The sequence below is a fragment of the Lolium perenne genome, chromosome 7, assembly GCF_019359855.2.
Source record: "Lolium perenne isolate Kyuss_39 chromosome 7, Kyuss_2.0, whole genome shotgun sequence".
Taxonomy (NCBI): domain Eukaryota; kingdom Viridiplantae; phylum Streptophyta; class Magnoliopsida; order Poales; family Poaceae; genus Lolium; species Lolium perenne.
In genome coordinates this window covers 185,001,951-185,016,800 of record NC_067250.2, presented here as the reverse complement: position 1 = coordinate 185,016,800, position 14,850 = coordinate 185,001,951, and the positions used below count along the sequence as shown (strand labels likewise).

The 14,850-nt window shown below is 40.9% G+C and overlaps 1 protein-coding gene across 1 annotated transcript; it reads right to left on the bottom strand.

Annotated features, from left to right (window-relative positions):
- Window positions 1-4,968: 4,968 nt before the first annotated feature.
- Window positions 4,969-13,626, bottom strand: LOC127314733 (protein TOPLESS-RELATED PROTEIN 2). Its single transcript, XM_051345256.2, has 25 exons — window positions 13,066-13,626; window positions 12,769-12,948; window positions 12,576-12,689; window positions 12,323-12,481; window positions 10,994-11,177; window positions 10,793-10,919; window positions 10,598-10,707; window positions 10,358-10,496; window positions 10,157-10,266; window positions 9,951-10,020; window positions 9,736-9,809; window positions 9,456-9,551; window positions 9,280-9,375; window positions 8,947-9,074; window positions 8,563-8,797; window positions 8,318-8,485; window positions 8,020-8,127; window positions 7,788-7,937; window positions 7,301-7,411; window positions 7,037-7,216; window positions 6,742-6,870; window positions 6,387-6,482; window positions 6,032-6,217; window positions 5,723-5,895; window positions 4,969-5,620 (listed from the first exon to the last, which is right to left on the bottom strand). Exons 1-25 carry the CDS (start codon window positions 13,143-13,145, stop codon window positions 5,404-5,406), a joined length of 3,420 nt encoding a protein of 1,139 aa, XP_051201216.1. The 5' UTR covers window positions 13,146-13,626; the 3' UTR covers window positions 4,969-5,403.
- Window positions 13,627-14,850: the final 1,224 nt, after the last annotated feature.

Below are 14,850 nucleotides of genomic sequence, written 5' to 3'. Positions count from 1 at the left end.
CAAAATCATGCAGAGAACCATCATACTCCATCAAGGGAGTATAGAAATAAATGATGAAATAATTGACCAATCTATAAAATACAAACCGGTAAAACCTCCAACCTTGAAATGCAACAAGTTTTCCGTGCAAAATCCATTTTCGATGAACTAGAGCTTGTCGTGAGAATAAGTACAAGCACTAAAACATTGCATGGATAAGAACCAAATAAGAACCACGAAAGATGATGCAAGGATGCAAAGGTTTGAGCTCTCTCCGAAGGATACAATCGAGTTACTCACTCGAGAGCCCTCTTGATAGTATGGCCACTATCCTATAAACCGGTCACCCAACTAAACCACGAGGTCGGTAAGAAATAAATCATATCAAGAGAATACCTTAACCTTGTGCATTCCACTTGAGCTCGATGGTGACGATCTTGACCACAACAAGATGGGACGCCTTTCTTGATTGTGATTTCTTAGTGAAGTCTTGTGGATTTCTCCCACATACTCCACTGTGGAAGAGCTTCTTCTTCAGTGCATCTTCACATATCCATGAACACCATATAAATGGCAAGCTTCAAGCAAACGATCTCTCTTCGAGTTGGCTCATCTTGAACTTGCACCTCATTTCTTCTTATTGCAACCTTGAACCCAACATATAGTTCAAGCATTGCCTATGGACATCTCTTACAATTATAACTCAATGCAAACATTAGTCCATAGGGATTGTCATTAATTACCAAAACAACACATGGGGGCTCTATGCTCTTTCAATCTCCCCCATTTTGGTAATTGATGATAATCTCTTTGAGAGGGTTTATATAAGTAATTTAAGTTGCATACAAGTTGAATACCTAGAGCAAACTCCCCCATAATATATACACGTGTGAATGAACTTGAATTTCATTGCATATATTGGTAATCAAAGCCTAGCGGAGTTTCCTCTAAATATTCAACCATGCAAAGCAACAAGATGCAAAGGATGAAAAGCAAATGCTTAAGCACAAAGCAAAGACATAAACCAAATTCCCTTAAACCCTCCAACCTTCTCCCCTATTGGCACCAATTGCCAAAATGGGTGAAAATTTTAGCAGGCCAATATTATGAGAGTTCCTCCATACGGTGTGAGTTTCTCATAATGTGAGAGGAATCAAATGCACGTATCCAATGACGAATACTCGGAGGGAGTCACACTATAACAAGGATAAAATATTGCAGAAATATAACAAAGTCAAGAAGCTTCAATAAATGAAACAAGCAATCAAATGAACCCAAGAAGATACCAAATGAAAGATAGATATTATGATAAGATCAAGAAGAGTGCTTTGAATAATATGATAAGGAAGCTCCCCCAAGGTTTGTGCTCAAAATAGGAAATTTTCATTGGAGTATCAAGTGCACAATCATGGAATCATCACTCTCACAACATCATTCAAAACAAACGATACCAAGTGAAATTAACTCTTATGATCACCGCAAAAAAATGTACTTTAAATAAAATGAGGAAGCTCCCCAAGGTACATGCATAATTTATAATGTTGCCTTTGAATTCAATATGCATAACATGGAATCCTCACTCCCTCATTACCATTTAAAACACAAACATTCACAATAGATCATAGATAAGAAATTAAGTATAACACTTGCAACAAATAAATGGTTGAGAAAAAAGTAATAGACACCATAATAAAAGGGTCAACCAAGAGGACATGTGAAAGGCATGACAAATCATATTATAAGACTATTACAAGGATGAGCAATTAGCATCATCATAGTCTTAAATGAATGATATTACTTAGCATGACCAATCAACACTCAACAAATAAATACGATATCAAATGGATATGTATCATCTCTCATGTATATAAGTTTCTCTAAGTAGACAATATCACGAAGATATTTATCCACAAGAAGCATGTACACACAAAATAGATACAAAATAATTAGAGCAAGATATCCAACATGAAGTCATGCAATATACCAATAATATCTTTGCCTGATAGTATTGCCAAAGGCTCAATTTCATCTTATTGTACATTAATGAACTTCAATCACAAACACATCAAAGACATCATAAATATCAACAAGGGAAAGAAGATAGTTGGGATGCTTTGACTAAAGCAACAAGTGTCACAAAGAAATGATACCAAAGTAAAGAACTTGATTTTCAATAAATAGGTTTCATTAAGACCTTTGCACAAAGCACATTATTTTGAAATCAAGAGTTTCATGCCAATATGCAACCACAAGGTTGGATGCTAGAAAAATATGCATGAGAAGATACGTGTTACCAAGATAGTATTGGTATGGATGTAGTAGATATGACTTCGTTGATCATCCTAGCTTGCCTCAAATTATCATCGAGTCACCACTTCTTCCGAAGAGTGAGACAAGCATCCAATACATCTCCATTGTACCTAATACAAAGGTAAGTACAATATGGTCCCCAAACTAATTGGGTCCAAAGTAGTTAGACACACTACAACATATAAGACAAACTCCACAGAAATACGTGCATATATATATACTTAATGAAATTGTTGTTGGGGGGTTTTTGGGGTGAGGAGGAATTGGGTTGGTAATTGGTGACTCGTAGCAGCGACATTGAAAGTAGGGGCGAAATCATAGAAGAAGTTCATAGTCTTACCTTGCAGGGTGAAAATCCAAAATCTGGCATTCATTGGGTGTGCCTGGCATTGACCTTGTTTAAGGCATTGTTTTGTGAGCGAGTAATTTCTACGGGGTAAAAACCTATGATCCATGATCGGGCGACGACGGTGCTTGTGAACTATTTCTTTCTTGGAGACGTTGCTTTTGGAGAGGTTGTACTTCTGGTGATGTTTTGGTGTTGTTAGGTCGTTGCTACAAGGAATCGATCACTTTAGCGGGACTTTTCTTTTTTGTATTTTTTCCTATTTTTGGTTTGTGTGTATCCATAATGCCATTATGACACTATGTTATTGCAGAGGCTAGGTGTAATTGGTATCTTCCTAATATTAACATATTTCCCTTATCGAAAAAATAAGACTCAACTCTTTGGCTCCGACCAAAGACCACATAGCCGCCTACTCCTTAATCCTAGCAACAACTATGACAACGGTGGACGAATGGTTTCTAAAGCCATGAGCGTTTCACTTCTTCCAAACTTTCCAAGACGCAAGCATAGCTAGGGAAGCCAAGACTCTTATTGATTTAAAATTCTTTTGCACAAAAAAGTCTCCACCGCTCATGCACGTTTTTAGCTTCATGCCACATTTCGGGGTTGATATCAATGAGACCAAGCCACTCCTTAATGGCGGCGGTTTCTTGAGATTGATTGCAAGTTTTACAATTGCCACAATTTTGCATCCCAACGAGCAAGTCTATCCACCGTCCACGCTATCTTGAAGCACCAATCAAGTGAAAATCTTGCATTTGGGAGTTGCCCACGGTTTCTAAACCGCGGAAGGCATGGGGGAGTTCACGAGTCCTTCAAATTACACCTTATAGGCCCAAAATGAGAAGTAGGGTCCATGAGTGGTTAGCTTCCAGGCGATCAAACCTTGAGTGTAATATTGGAAAGATTTTCCCGAAGGGTGGCAAATTGAATAATGTGCTCACTGGAGAACCCGGCACTCATGTTTAATTTGGGAGATCCATAAGTTGTTCTCCATAGCTTTGTGAACGTGTCTCCTTTTTGGAGATCTTGCTTGTTACAAAACCAAATAGGAGTCCTAATCCTGCTTAGCTAGAGATTGAGTCCTGGTTCACATCGCCTGCCCATTGCATAGCGCGATGACACAATACTTTGGAGTTTGGTAAAGTTGCATTGGCAAAAGAAAATAGGCTAATCTTCTTAGTAAATCAACGCAACACGTCAGCTCACAGGTATTGGCGCTAGCCATAATGTCCAGAGTAGACAAATAACCAGCAGAGAATCTAGAGTTTTCATCTAACACTACGCGCACAGAGGGTCTCCATGACATTGAACTTTCAGCCACAGCTCAGCGCCACAGAAGCACGCTTGAACTTAAAAGACTATCTAAAAACCACCATTTCACTACATCACAACCAACGCTACGATTCACGGGAGCTCCAGGACGGACACGCTCAGCTTAGTCCAACACCATATGGATCGAAGTGTTCTCTTCTCGGTGTTCCTTCAAGTATGCCAGAGAAGCTCTCTCACCATGTGAAGCTTCGAAGCTGGAATCCATGAAGAAATTCAGTCGAAACTGGTGCACTTCAGCTCGACGGCATTCATGCCAAGGATACCTTGAAGAGGATCAACAATGTTTCTTCCACCAAATCCACCTCCCTCTAGGTTTGATCTTTGAATAAAACTTTCCAATTCCTTAGATAGGACAGGATCAACCTCCACACCCGTTTAATATCAAACCAGATCAATCTATTAAAAACTAAGCTATTACTCGAATTCCAAATCTCCCACAATGCAATTATGCAGTACATCTTTAACGAAGCCTTGAACCTCACATAGAAGTTATATACTTCATATATATATATTAGTCTGCTTTGTACCAGCAAAAGAGACGAGGGAACTTTTGACACGGAAATTGTTTATCAATTCCTGGCAAGGATTACGTTCCACAAAAGACTGCTCTTCAAATTAAAATATATTCAAAATTTCTATAAAAATGTGAATTTAATTCTTTGGATGAATATTGTATGTGGATAGTTTTGCTTATAGTTTTTGTAGTTAAAAGAAATCAATAGATTAAACTCAGTGGGGAGATTTGGAGAGTGAAAATTAGAGAGTCCATCGTAACGTCACTGCCATCAGAAAAGACGTCTTTCCTAGAGAAAGCTTTAAGTATGTACATAGAGTCCAATTTGCTGTTCCCGTTGCACTCTGTTTGACACGTGCCCTGATGGAAGAAGAAACAAAAAAGAACAGGCAGGACCGAGAAAGTTGACATTTTAGTTTCGCATTGCAATGCATGGGCATATTTCCTAGTCAAATCCTAAACATTACAACTCTTCAAGAAATAAGATGAACAATAAATCGAATCCGTTGTCTCAGGCCAAGCAAATATCACCATCCAACATGACAACCATATTTTACACTACAAATAGCCACCGCCACAAACAAATGGGCAGGAAACAAAGAACAGCTTCTTCTAAGGTACCAGCAACTAGCTCAGAGCAGGAAAAGCTTTACAAACGAGGAGAAAAGATGATGGCCATGTCATGCGATCATGTTACCAGGTGAGGAGGTTAAATCCTCGGGGCCAGAGAAATAACACTAGGCATGTCATCATCAGTCACCACCCCACCTGTGCTGCCACAGGCAAGGAGATGGTGTGGGACTGGATACATTTCACAGCACCTCATCTCATCCCATGAATCTAACTGTTTCTTCTTTCTCCCTATCTCCTACCGTCCTACCATTCTTTGGGCTAACGAATTTCCTGCTGGCCTGAGTCACCTCGCCGGCTGATCAGATGCCTGGTTGTTAGATGCTGCTGGAGCTGATGACATCGCCGGGTGGTTTCCATTGTCCTGGGGAGGTGCAACTCCCCACTTCGGGTCCGCATCCAATGGCTCCACCACATGAACTGCCCCATCACTCATGCCAACTGCTATCTGGTTAGGCTCCAATGGATGTGCTGCGACAACCATAGGGTACACACTTCCCCCGCTGTATGCAACAAGGGCAAACAGTAATAAGCTATTTACTTGGAACAAAACTACCAAAACATTAGTATGGAACTAAAAACAAGCAGTGCCACAAGGGGTATACCTTGATATTGAAGGAGGCACATAAGCAGAAAGTGCAATCCTGCAACGTAACCGAAGAGACTCTGCTTCAAATACTCCAATAGCACCATCACAGAATCCAGCGTAAATCAGAAGACCGTCACAGGAGTATATTGCACTCGAAACTGGAGCTGGAAGTGCATCTCTTGGGTACCACTGCAATATCAAAGTAACAAAGGGAGAAATCAATGAAGATGGTTACAAAACCAAGTGATATAATGTAAACCTAGTCCAAGACACAAGTGAATATAACGTGCAGATATGAAAATATGGAATTTTGATGATGACTAACCGAGCGCGAGCATTCAAGATTTCCATCATAGATGGCCAATTGGCTTTCGTGAACTACCAGAAGATGTGTTTGGTCATTGTGAAACTGCACCCTTGTATCGCCAACTAAAGCACCGGAACGATTTGCCGGGGGTTGAATGTATTTTGATTTCTTCTTCTCCCAACCATCAATGCTCCAAACACATAGCTGCAAAATTTTATTCAATCAATCAATGATTTGGAAACAGATATATGACTAGTTGTTTGCCCAATCACAATTTTTCTTTAATAAAAATAGACTATCAGAATATCAGATGGACTAGCATGTGACTAATATGAACTGAATTATACACATAGATATTTAGTAAAATTCATACCTGTGCATCGGCACCTGAAGATACAAGGACATTCATTGATTGAGAAAATGCAAGTCCAGTAATCTTTTTCTGGTGGCCCTTGAGCTTGCTTTTGACCTATGTAATAATTTATTTAAGTCAGCATTAGTACATGAATCTTAAATCAAGATTTAGTGCAAAAATACTCATCAGACCTAGTCCCCGAAAGAATTCTGAGCGTTAGAAATTGTATGTCAAAAGATATTAAATAAGTTCTGATCATCAAATAGGGCCGTTGAAAGCAAGAGTAGGCACAACATGTGAAACGAGCAGTACATCATTTAACAGAAAGTATATACTATAATTCAAGTGAGGATCGCAAGCTAATAGAACACACCTCATCAACACGGACATTGTAGATTTGAATGGTCGAGTCTTCCATCCCAATAGCAATGATATTATTGTCTTGTGGGTGGAACGCGAGGAAAGTTGCAGCAGGTGGAGGTGCCATGAATGTAGTCATGACCTAAGGTTCCACAGATTTAACCAGAGAAGTCAGAGACCCAATTATGATACTTGTCGTTATCCTAAGTTATGACTTATCAGGAAGCTATGATTACCATAAAGGTGCATTGGAGAAATAGAGGGGATTGCACTAGCTTATTGTTCTATGTGCTGGAGAAGCCATTTACCTTGAACGTCATCATATTGAACAATGAGACTTTGCCCCCAGATGCAGACATCACATAGGAGTCATTTTTGGACAATGCAATGCAAGCAGTTGCTTCTTCCGGGTTGCCATCACTGGTGTCATTTGTCATTAGAATCCCGTTTGCTGGTTGCCACAGTTGAGGCGAAACAGATGCAGTAGACTAACAAAAAAACAGTAGAATAATTCAGAAGGTAAGCAAATCGGATTGCAACTGAAATCCAAACAAGTAAAATCTCCATTCTACCTTGCCGTTGGGATTCCTCTCACTGCGTTGCCATTTCCATAGCTTATGAACAGCATTCGAGCCAAGAGACAAAAGGGCAATCCCGTTATTTGTATATAACAAACGGACAACCTGTTGGGGAAACAAACAAACACGTCACTCATCATAAATTACACATTGCTTTCCAACCTTTTCAACACATTGAGATGCAAGCCTCTTGCGTTTTCTGGGAGGAAGAAATTTTATATTGCCCAGAGCATAAACATAATAGCTTGACTACTACTTAATTGCCAATGATATAACAAGAAACAACAAATTGCATCATTGTTTCCTAATAAACAGGACAAACATAGACACATTGAACAGACAGTATGACTATCCTGCATTTATACTTTAAATTAAAAATAAGATCAGATCATATGTTCAAGTTGAAATTGCATGCTCAATATTTATAACCCAGTAAAGCATACAAATACTAAAAGATAAGCATGCAACATTGCCTACATACTTTGGTTGCAGAAGCTGCTGTATCTGGGCAACGCCGTGCCCGAAGATGTCCTGAATCAACAATGTCAGACAACTTCCAGGTCTTCATCTTTTCAGACTCATCTGTTATTCTAGGTTTAACATCTGGTGTTCTGCTAACATCCATAGATGACTGCAAATTTTGTTTGGGATATTCAGCAAGCCAACATATTGAAGAACACTATTGAAGAACATGAAAGGATCTCGGAACTAACCAATCCGCTCATTGATACTGAAGACAACATCCTATCAGGACGCTCTGAGTTCACTGCAATAGGACTAGATACATTTGAAGCAGAACCAAGGGTGTTGATCATTGGAGGCTGCATCAAAAACAAAAGTGAAAACATGGTATTTATTAACAGGATCATCAGTAATTGCCAAATCAAAACTAAATGGAATAACAAAACTAACACAGAACCAAATCGATGTAATACTTAAACCCTGCCCTAACAACCCTAGGACAAAAGGCAACAGTAATGAAAAATATATGAAAAATATATGTGACATTACCTTGGTATTAATTTGTTGAGGAGGTCCACGAGAGCCTTCAAAAACCCTGCTCTCTAGCATCCTCAGCAAACGCTGCCCATCGGTGTTGGCTAATATTTTTATCCCATTATCATTTGCTGTAACAGCAAGCAAAGACCCTTCTCTATTGAATCTCAAGCGCGGGCTTGCCTGCATAAATTAGTACAGATTAAGCAAGACCCCTGTTATATGCATAATTTTATTAAAAAGCACAGAAATATACTTACAGGCAATCCACCCTCACAATCTGTTGTTGTTAGTATACTGGTGTTATCCATATCCCAGAATTTAACAACAAATTCATCTCCAGCAGCCAAAAAATGGTTTCTCGTTGTGTCAAACTGGACAACACCTAATGATCGTTTCCTGAAGCCACTGTATGTCCTCTTAATAGCCCCTTCAGTCTCGTTCCACTCAACTAAGTGGGAATCACCATCCTTACTAGTTCCACAAGAAAAGAGTCTGAAAGGAAAATTCAAAACAAACATTATATGGGATTTGAATTTTCTAAAAGAAGTGAAGCATAAATATATGATTGGCACATGAGAAACAAGTGACATAGTAAGATCTTTCATCCTTCAACATGCTGACTGAATTTTTCATATTCTCACCTTGTACCATCAGCGCTGTAAGACATGGTAGTACACCAATGTCCAGGAGCATCATAGTCAACCCGTGAGCCCAAACAATCGTATAGCCATGCCTTGATTTTTCCATCGATGGCAGTAGAAAAGATAAACTGCAGAGAAGGTAAAGTTTTATAAATGGTTTAGGTAAAACAGTTGGATATCAAAATTAAACTAACAGAACTCAGAATAGCTAAGAGAAGCCTTTTATCACGGACATGACACTATCATGGACAACCGCCAGAAAAATAAGTATGCTACCCGTACAAAATGGAGCATATTTTGAGAATACCAGACATGAAATCATTCAGAAATTACCTGAATGTTCTCTTTGTAGTGAGGGCAAACAGAGTATACCGAAGCCTCGTGACCTTCAAATGTGTATTGCTTTTGTCCAGTTTGAGCATCCCATACCTGCATGTAGAATGCACAAACATGCTAAGGATGTTCTCCTTCATTCTAAAACAGCAACATGACTACATGAGTAAACTCACCTTAATAAGTTTGTCATCACCACAAGTAATTATTGATAGGGACTTGTTGGGGTGAGAGAAAGCAATGTCATTAACCCCACCAATGTGAGCATCAATCTGTGCAAGATACAAAAGGATAAATAGTTAGAATATTTGAAAGGGCGTATGGACGAGAAAATTAGCTTGTAACGCTGGGGAGTCGGGGACATAGTCCACCTAAGGACTTGAATCCAAGCTCCATCCTAACCAAACAGACCGAAAGGGAGTGGAATGAAAACTACTCCAATCGCTATGCATGTACCTCTGCTTGCGGCCTTAATTCTCCGTTAGGAACAAATGTGTAAGTCTGAACAATATGCTTTGAAAATGCCACACCTGAAAATCAAATCGAGCATACAGAATCAATTTTGCAAACTAGCAAGAAACATTTTGATCACTCCTGAGTACAGAGCAATTTAAAAATGCTAAAAGTGGCTCATATGTCAACAATAGCACTCAAATGGCCCTTTTTAGTACCTAGAATATTTCCATCAGGGCTCCACAGACACCTATTGACACATATAGCAGCATCTTTCATAAGTGCAGCCTGATCACAGAAAAACACAGATTGCGCATCAGAACATGCCAATGAAAGTCACAGTGCTGCTGACTACAGGCTTAAAGTACAACAAAATTTGGTAATACGGACTAAATTGAACAAGTATGATCTTTGATTTAATGACCTGCAAAGGCAAGGTGCATGCACCAATATCCCAAACTTTGAATGTTTTGTGCGCTATCCTTTCTCGTGAACCAACTTCCCATATCCCGATGTCACCAACATTTGTTCCAACTGCGTTACAACAGAAACATCAAAAATACAGCAGAATATGCAATGATAGAGTAATAATTCAGGAACCAAGTGATGCGTTTGAAGCATGTACCTAGAAGAATGGTTTGTTGAACAGGATGAAAATCCAGGCTCATGACATTAGAACCCTGATTGAGTGTGCGAACAACTTGTTTGGGGAGGTCTTCTTGACTGTAGACATTGGGAGGATGGCTTGCACCAGAGAATGACACCTACCGTAGTTTTGTTAGGGCATCAATATTTGCTCATCATACAATGTTACAGAAATGAGTAAAGAGGAGAAACATAGTTAAGTCCAAGTTCATCCAAATACCTCATCTGGCTGGCCCACACGCATTCTTTTCATCAGATGTTCAGAATCTGCAGATTGATAGTCAATGCCAGGTGCACTTGTAGGAGTCCTTGGATGTTTTAGAAATGCCGCTGCAAACAAATTGAGCACCGAAAGGAAATTCAATCAAAATTGCAGGAGTGGGAGACATCATTATGTTCTGAAATGCTGTTTTACCTGTGTTTGGAGGCTGAACAAGACCAGGTGGCACTTGTGCAACGCCAGGGTGTGGTAAAGATGGACTGGGATTTGTCATCCAACCCGCAATTGCATTTGGAGATGGTGAAACAACAGGTTGAAATGGCTGCAAGATTGAGAATATAGTAAATGATAGGACAATAAAAATAAGTCAAAATGTCCAACTACTGCAATACGTACAGCATGAGCACCCATTGGCGGAGGAAATCCAGCTGACTTGGGGATTGGTCCAACCATAGGACCATTGGCAGGTGGAGGAGCTCTTGCTCCATTGGCAGGAGCAGCACAGGAGTGATCGGTGAAGAGTGTCTTGATGTCTGGGTTTGGTCTGGGATTCTTGCAAAGCTGATGTTGCCAGTTAAGACTACATGACATAAGAAATCAGACCAGTCCGGTTAGCATCAACCTTTACAAGAAATTAAAGCAAGAGAAGGCATACTGAAAGACTAGTATGTCTTCATTATGGCAAACAGTAAAAGACCAACCGTTGCATGTTGACATACTAGGCAAAAAAAAACAGTGCATTAAAATACTAGGCAAAAAACAGTGAATTAAAATACTTGGCAAAAAAAGAGCACGATGAAAAATTGGCATGCCACCAACCTAAGTACTTATCTTTTTTGTAATATTCTGTAAAAAACTGCTAACTAGGAAACCCATATGGAGTATCCAACTGATTGCCAAAATAAATCTTTGAATGAAAAATTTAAGCAAATAGATTTACCAAGATAAGTCGTTGAACAAATGAGCACTTACAATTAACACTTATGCTAATTCTCAGTTGCCTTACAGTTACACGCTTGAAAGCGTGCAATTTTTGTATACTATGCACAGTTTTAATTCTCTATGTTATATATCAAGTATGGTTAGATAAGAGTTGTTGGATGTCGATCCAAGGCTCAGAAATGTATCTGAGATGCAGAAAATATTCAGGCAAGTTATGAACAACCACTAAAATGCAAGCAATCGAATGTCTGAAGTTAACATTGACAATATTTATGAAATGGACAGGACAACTCCCTTGTCAAAACAACCAGGATTTGGTAAAGCACTAAACAATGATAATTCTGTTTTAGCCTTTTAGGCAACAGGTCTGCTTAATTCCAAACTAATTGGTTGGACAATCTATAATAGGAGTAGTACAAATCCCTTACATCATGAAGGTGCTAAACTTCAAGTTTATTTCCATAAAAGCACTACAAACCAGTTTTTCTTATTCATCCATCATTTTAAGGAAAGATGGAAACACAACCAGAAGGAATAAAATAGAAACGGAAACGTCCCAGTATAGCAGCTTTGTGGCAGCTCTTTTTCCAACTTATATGGCTACTGGAAAAACATGAGCTGTCCGCTATGTACACAAATTTACACCAAATCTTACTCACAGAAAATCGTATTTGTCTGAAAATGCAATAATAGCGCTGTTCAAGCAGATTGCATCTAAAATAAAATGGCAACATGGAAGTGAAAGCATGTCATCATATACAGTATATTAAATCAGCAAAGCACCTTTGATTGATCAATGTGCGCAGTCTCGAGGCTTTAAATGGAGGGAAATTAAGCTTGTCCCGGAAGAGAGGGTTAGCCTCGATAAGCTTCTTAAGCTCCATGAGCATGATGTTGCGGGCAGACTTTGTGTCTCCGTACTTGGACAGCTGCTCATTCTGCCTGTTGGTCATTGAGGGCAACAATTACATCCACATTGGCCCAATGCACAAAGCATTTTGCTATACGAAAAAAGGCTTCAAAGGAAGCAGCATACCTGAAATTATCTAAAGTCAGCAGCTGCGTGATCTCCTTGAATAGCTCCTCGTTGAAGGAGGCAAACACCTTCAAATCCTTGACTAGTATCTCCACCGCCTTGGCTCGATCATGGCTGCAAAAAAAAAAACGAATCCAGTTGAGCACGGATCGAATTTGATCCCCGGCAGCAGCAATGAGCACGAGAAGCTTACCTGTCGAGGGCCTCGAGGTACTTCTGCTTGCGGATCTCGAAGAATATCTTCATGGAGTAGCGGTTGTCCTCCACCTTGGTGAAGCCGCTGAGGTACCGCTCGACCTCGTCCCACTCCCCGCCCTGCACCAGGTCCTCGAAGTGCTTCATGTTGAAGTAGAAGCCCGACTCCTGCTCCAGCCTGCGCGACCGACCAAAAATGGACGGGGGGAAAAAATAAAAGTAAAAAACCCCAGCTTCAGCAAGCGCAGGCAGATAGGTCCAAAACCTCGGTCTTGATCGGGCAGAGCACGCTTACTTGTGCACCGTCTCCTTGAACTTTTCCTCGTCGAGGAACTGCAGGATGAGGAAGACGAGCTCCCTGCTCAGCGACGACATGGCTCCCCCGATCCCGCCCTGCGTCTCCAGCGTTCACGACCCGCCTACGCGGCGCAGATCCCCTCCCCAAATCTCCGTAGAAGAAAAAAAAACCGCCCCAACCGCCGCCCAAAAGAGCCGCACAACGAGCAGCCCCAAAACCCTAGGCGAAGCGCGGCCCGAGAGAAAGAGAGACCAAGCCGACGGCGAGCGGGAGAGCTCACAGCCCACGTGGACCCATCCCGGCGGCGGGATCTCCCCCGATTCCGGCGGCGCGACCGCCGATCTGCAGCTACCGGCCGAATCCGGCGGCGTGAAGGCTCCTCCCCTCGACGACCGTGCCGTCCGTCGGCTAGGGTTTGGTCGCCGCCGCCGCCGGCTGCTGCTCCCTTGGCTCTAGCCGCCGGGCTTCTTCCCTTTTCTTATCTCTCTCTCTCCCCCCACCTTGGCTTTCTCTCTCCAAAACCAGTCGCTCGCTCGCTCGCCTTTATTTTTCTGCTCTGCTTTTGGTTTTTTGGGGCCGCGTTTTATAACCTGCCCGCCCCGTCCCGGCTTATATAGCCCCGCCGAATGACCATAGAGCCCCCGCCACGCCACTCTATTTACTTCGCGGCCACTGACGAGGACGGGCGCCAGGGGCAAAATGGGCAAACTCTGCCTCGTGGGCGCAGTTTGGTAAATTTCCGCGTCGCATCTGGTACTGGGGACCATGAGGCTAGGTGGGTCCCACCCGCCCAGAGCGTGGGATGGTAACTCGCCAGCGCCGCTGGGCTTCGGTTAACCATTTTCTTGCTGCCACGTCATGCTTCCTCGTACCCATTAATTTTTCTCTCTCTCGCACACACGCGTCCGCGGTTTCGAAATTTGAACGGGCAGAAACAAACTGGGGGGTTGGTGGTACGTACTGGTAGCCGCACCCCGCAGGATACCCAACTTTTCTTTTCAGGCTGGCGTACTTTGTACTGTAGTACTCCCTCCCTCTCATCGCATATGTCTAAGATTTATCTAATTCTAGATGTATCTAGATATTATCTAGATATCAAATAATATCTTGATATATCCGAATTTTTATAAATCTCTGATATGTTTCATCAGACGGATGGAGTATTTCCAACGATAATGTGTTGAATTCACGACATTATTATAACAAATGAATGATGGCAGTACCATTGGTCTCTGATATTTTGAAATTAAATTAATGGATGGCATTAATAGTGGTCTCCGATATTCTGAAATTAATGGAGTACTAGTAAATGTGCACGCACAATATTTCGAACAGGCAGAAACCGGGGCTGGGGGTTGGTGGTAGGCACTGGTAACACGGTAGGACACCTAACTTTTCTGGCGCGGTATTTTGTACTCTAGTACACTCTCTTCGTTTCACGAAGGTTGTCAGATTTTAAAAATTCTCGGATAACCTTTATGGAACGGAAGGAGTATTTCCAATGATAACGTGTTGAACTCGCAGCATTATTATATTTAATGAATGATAGTAATAGTGGTCTCCGATATTTTGAAATTAAATTAATGGATGGTATTAATAATGGTACTCCCTCTGATTCATATTAATTGACTTCAATATGGATGTATCTAGAACTAAAATATGTCTAGATACATCCATATTAGAGTCAATTAATATGAACCGGAGGGAGTATCTGATTATTGATCAATATATCTTTATAATTCATGAAGGACACAAAGTGTTGCAGTTTGAAAGAAACTAAGA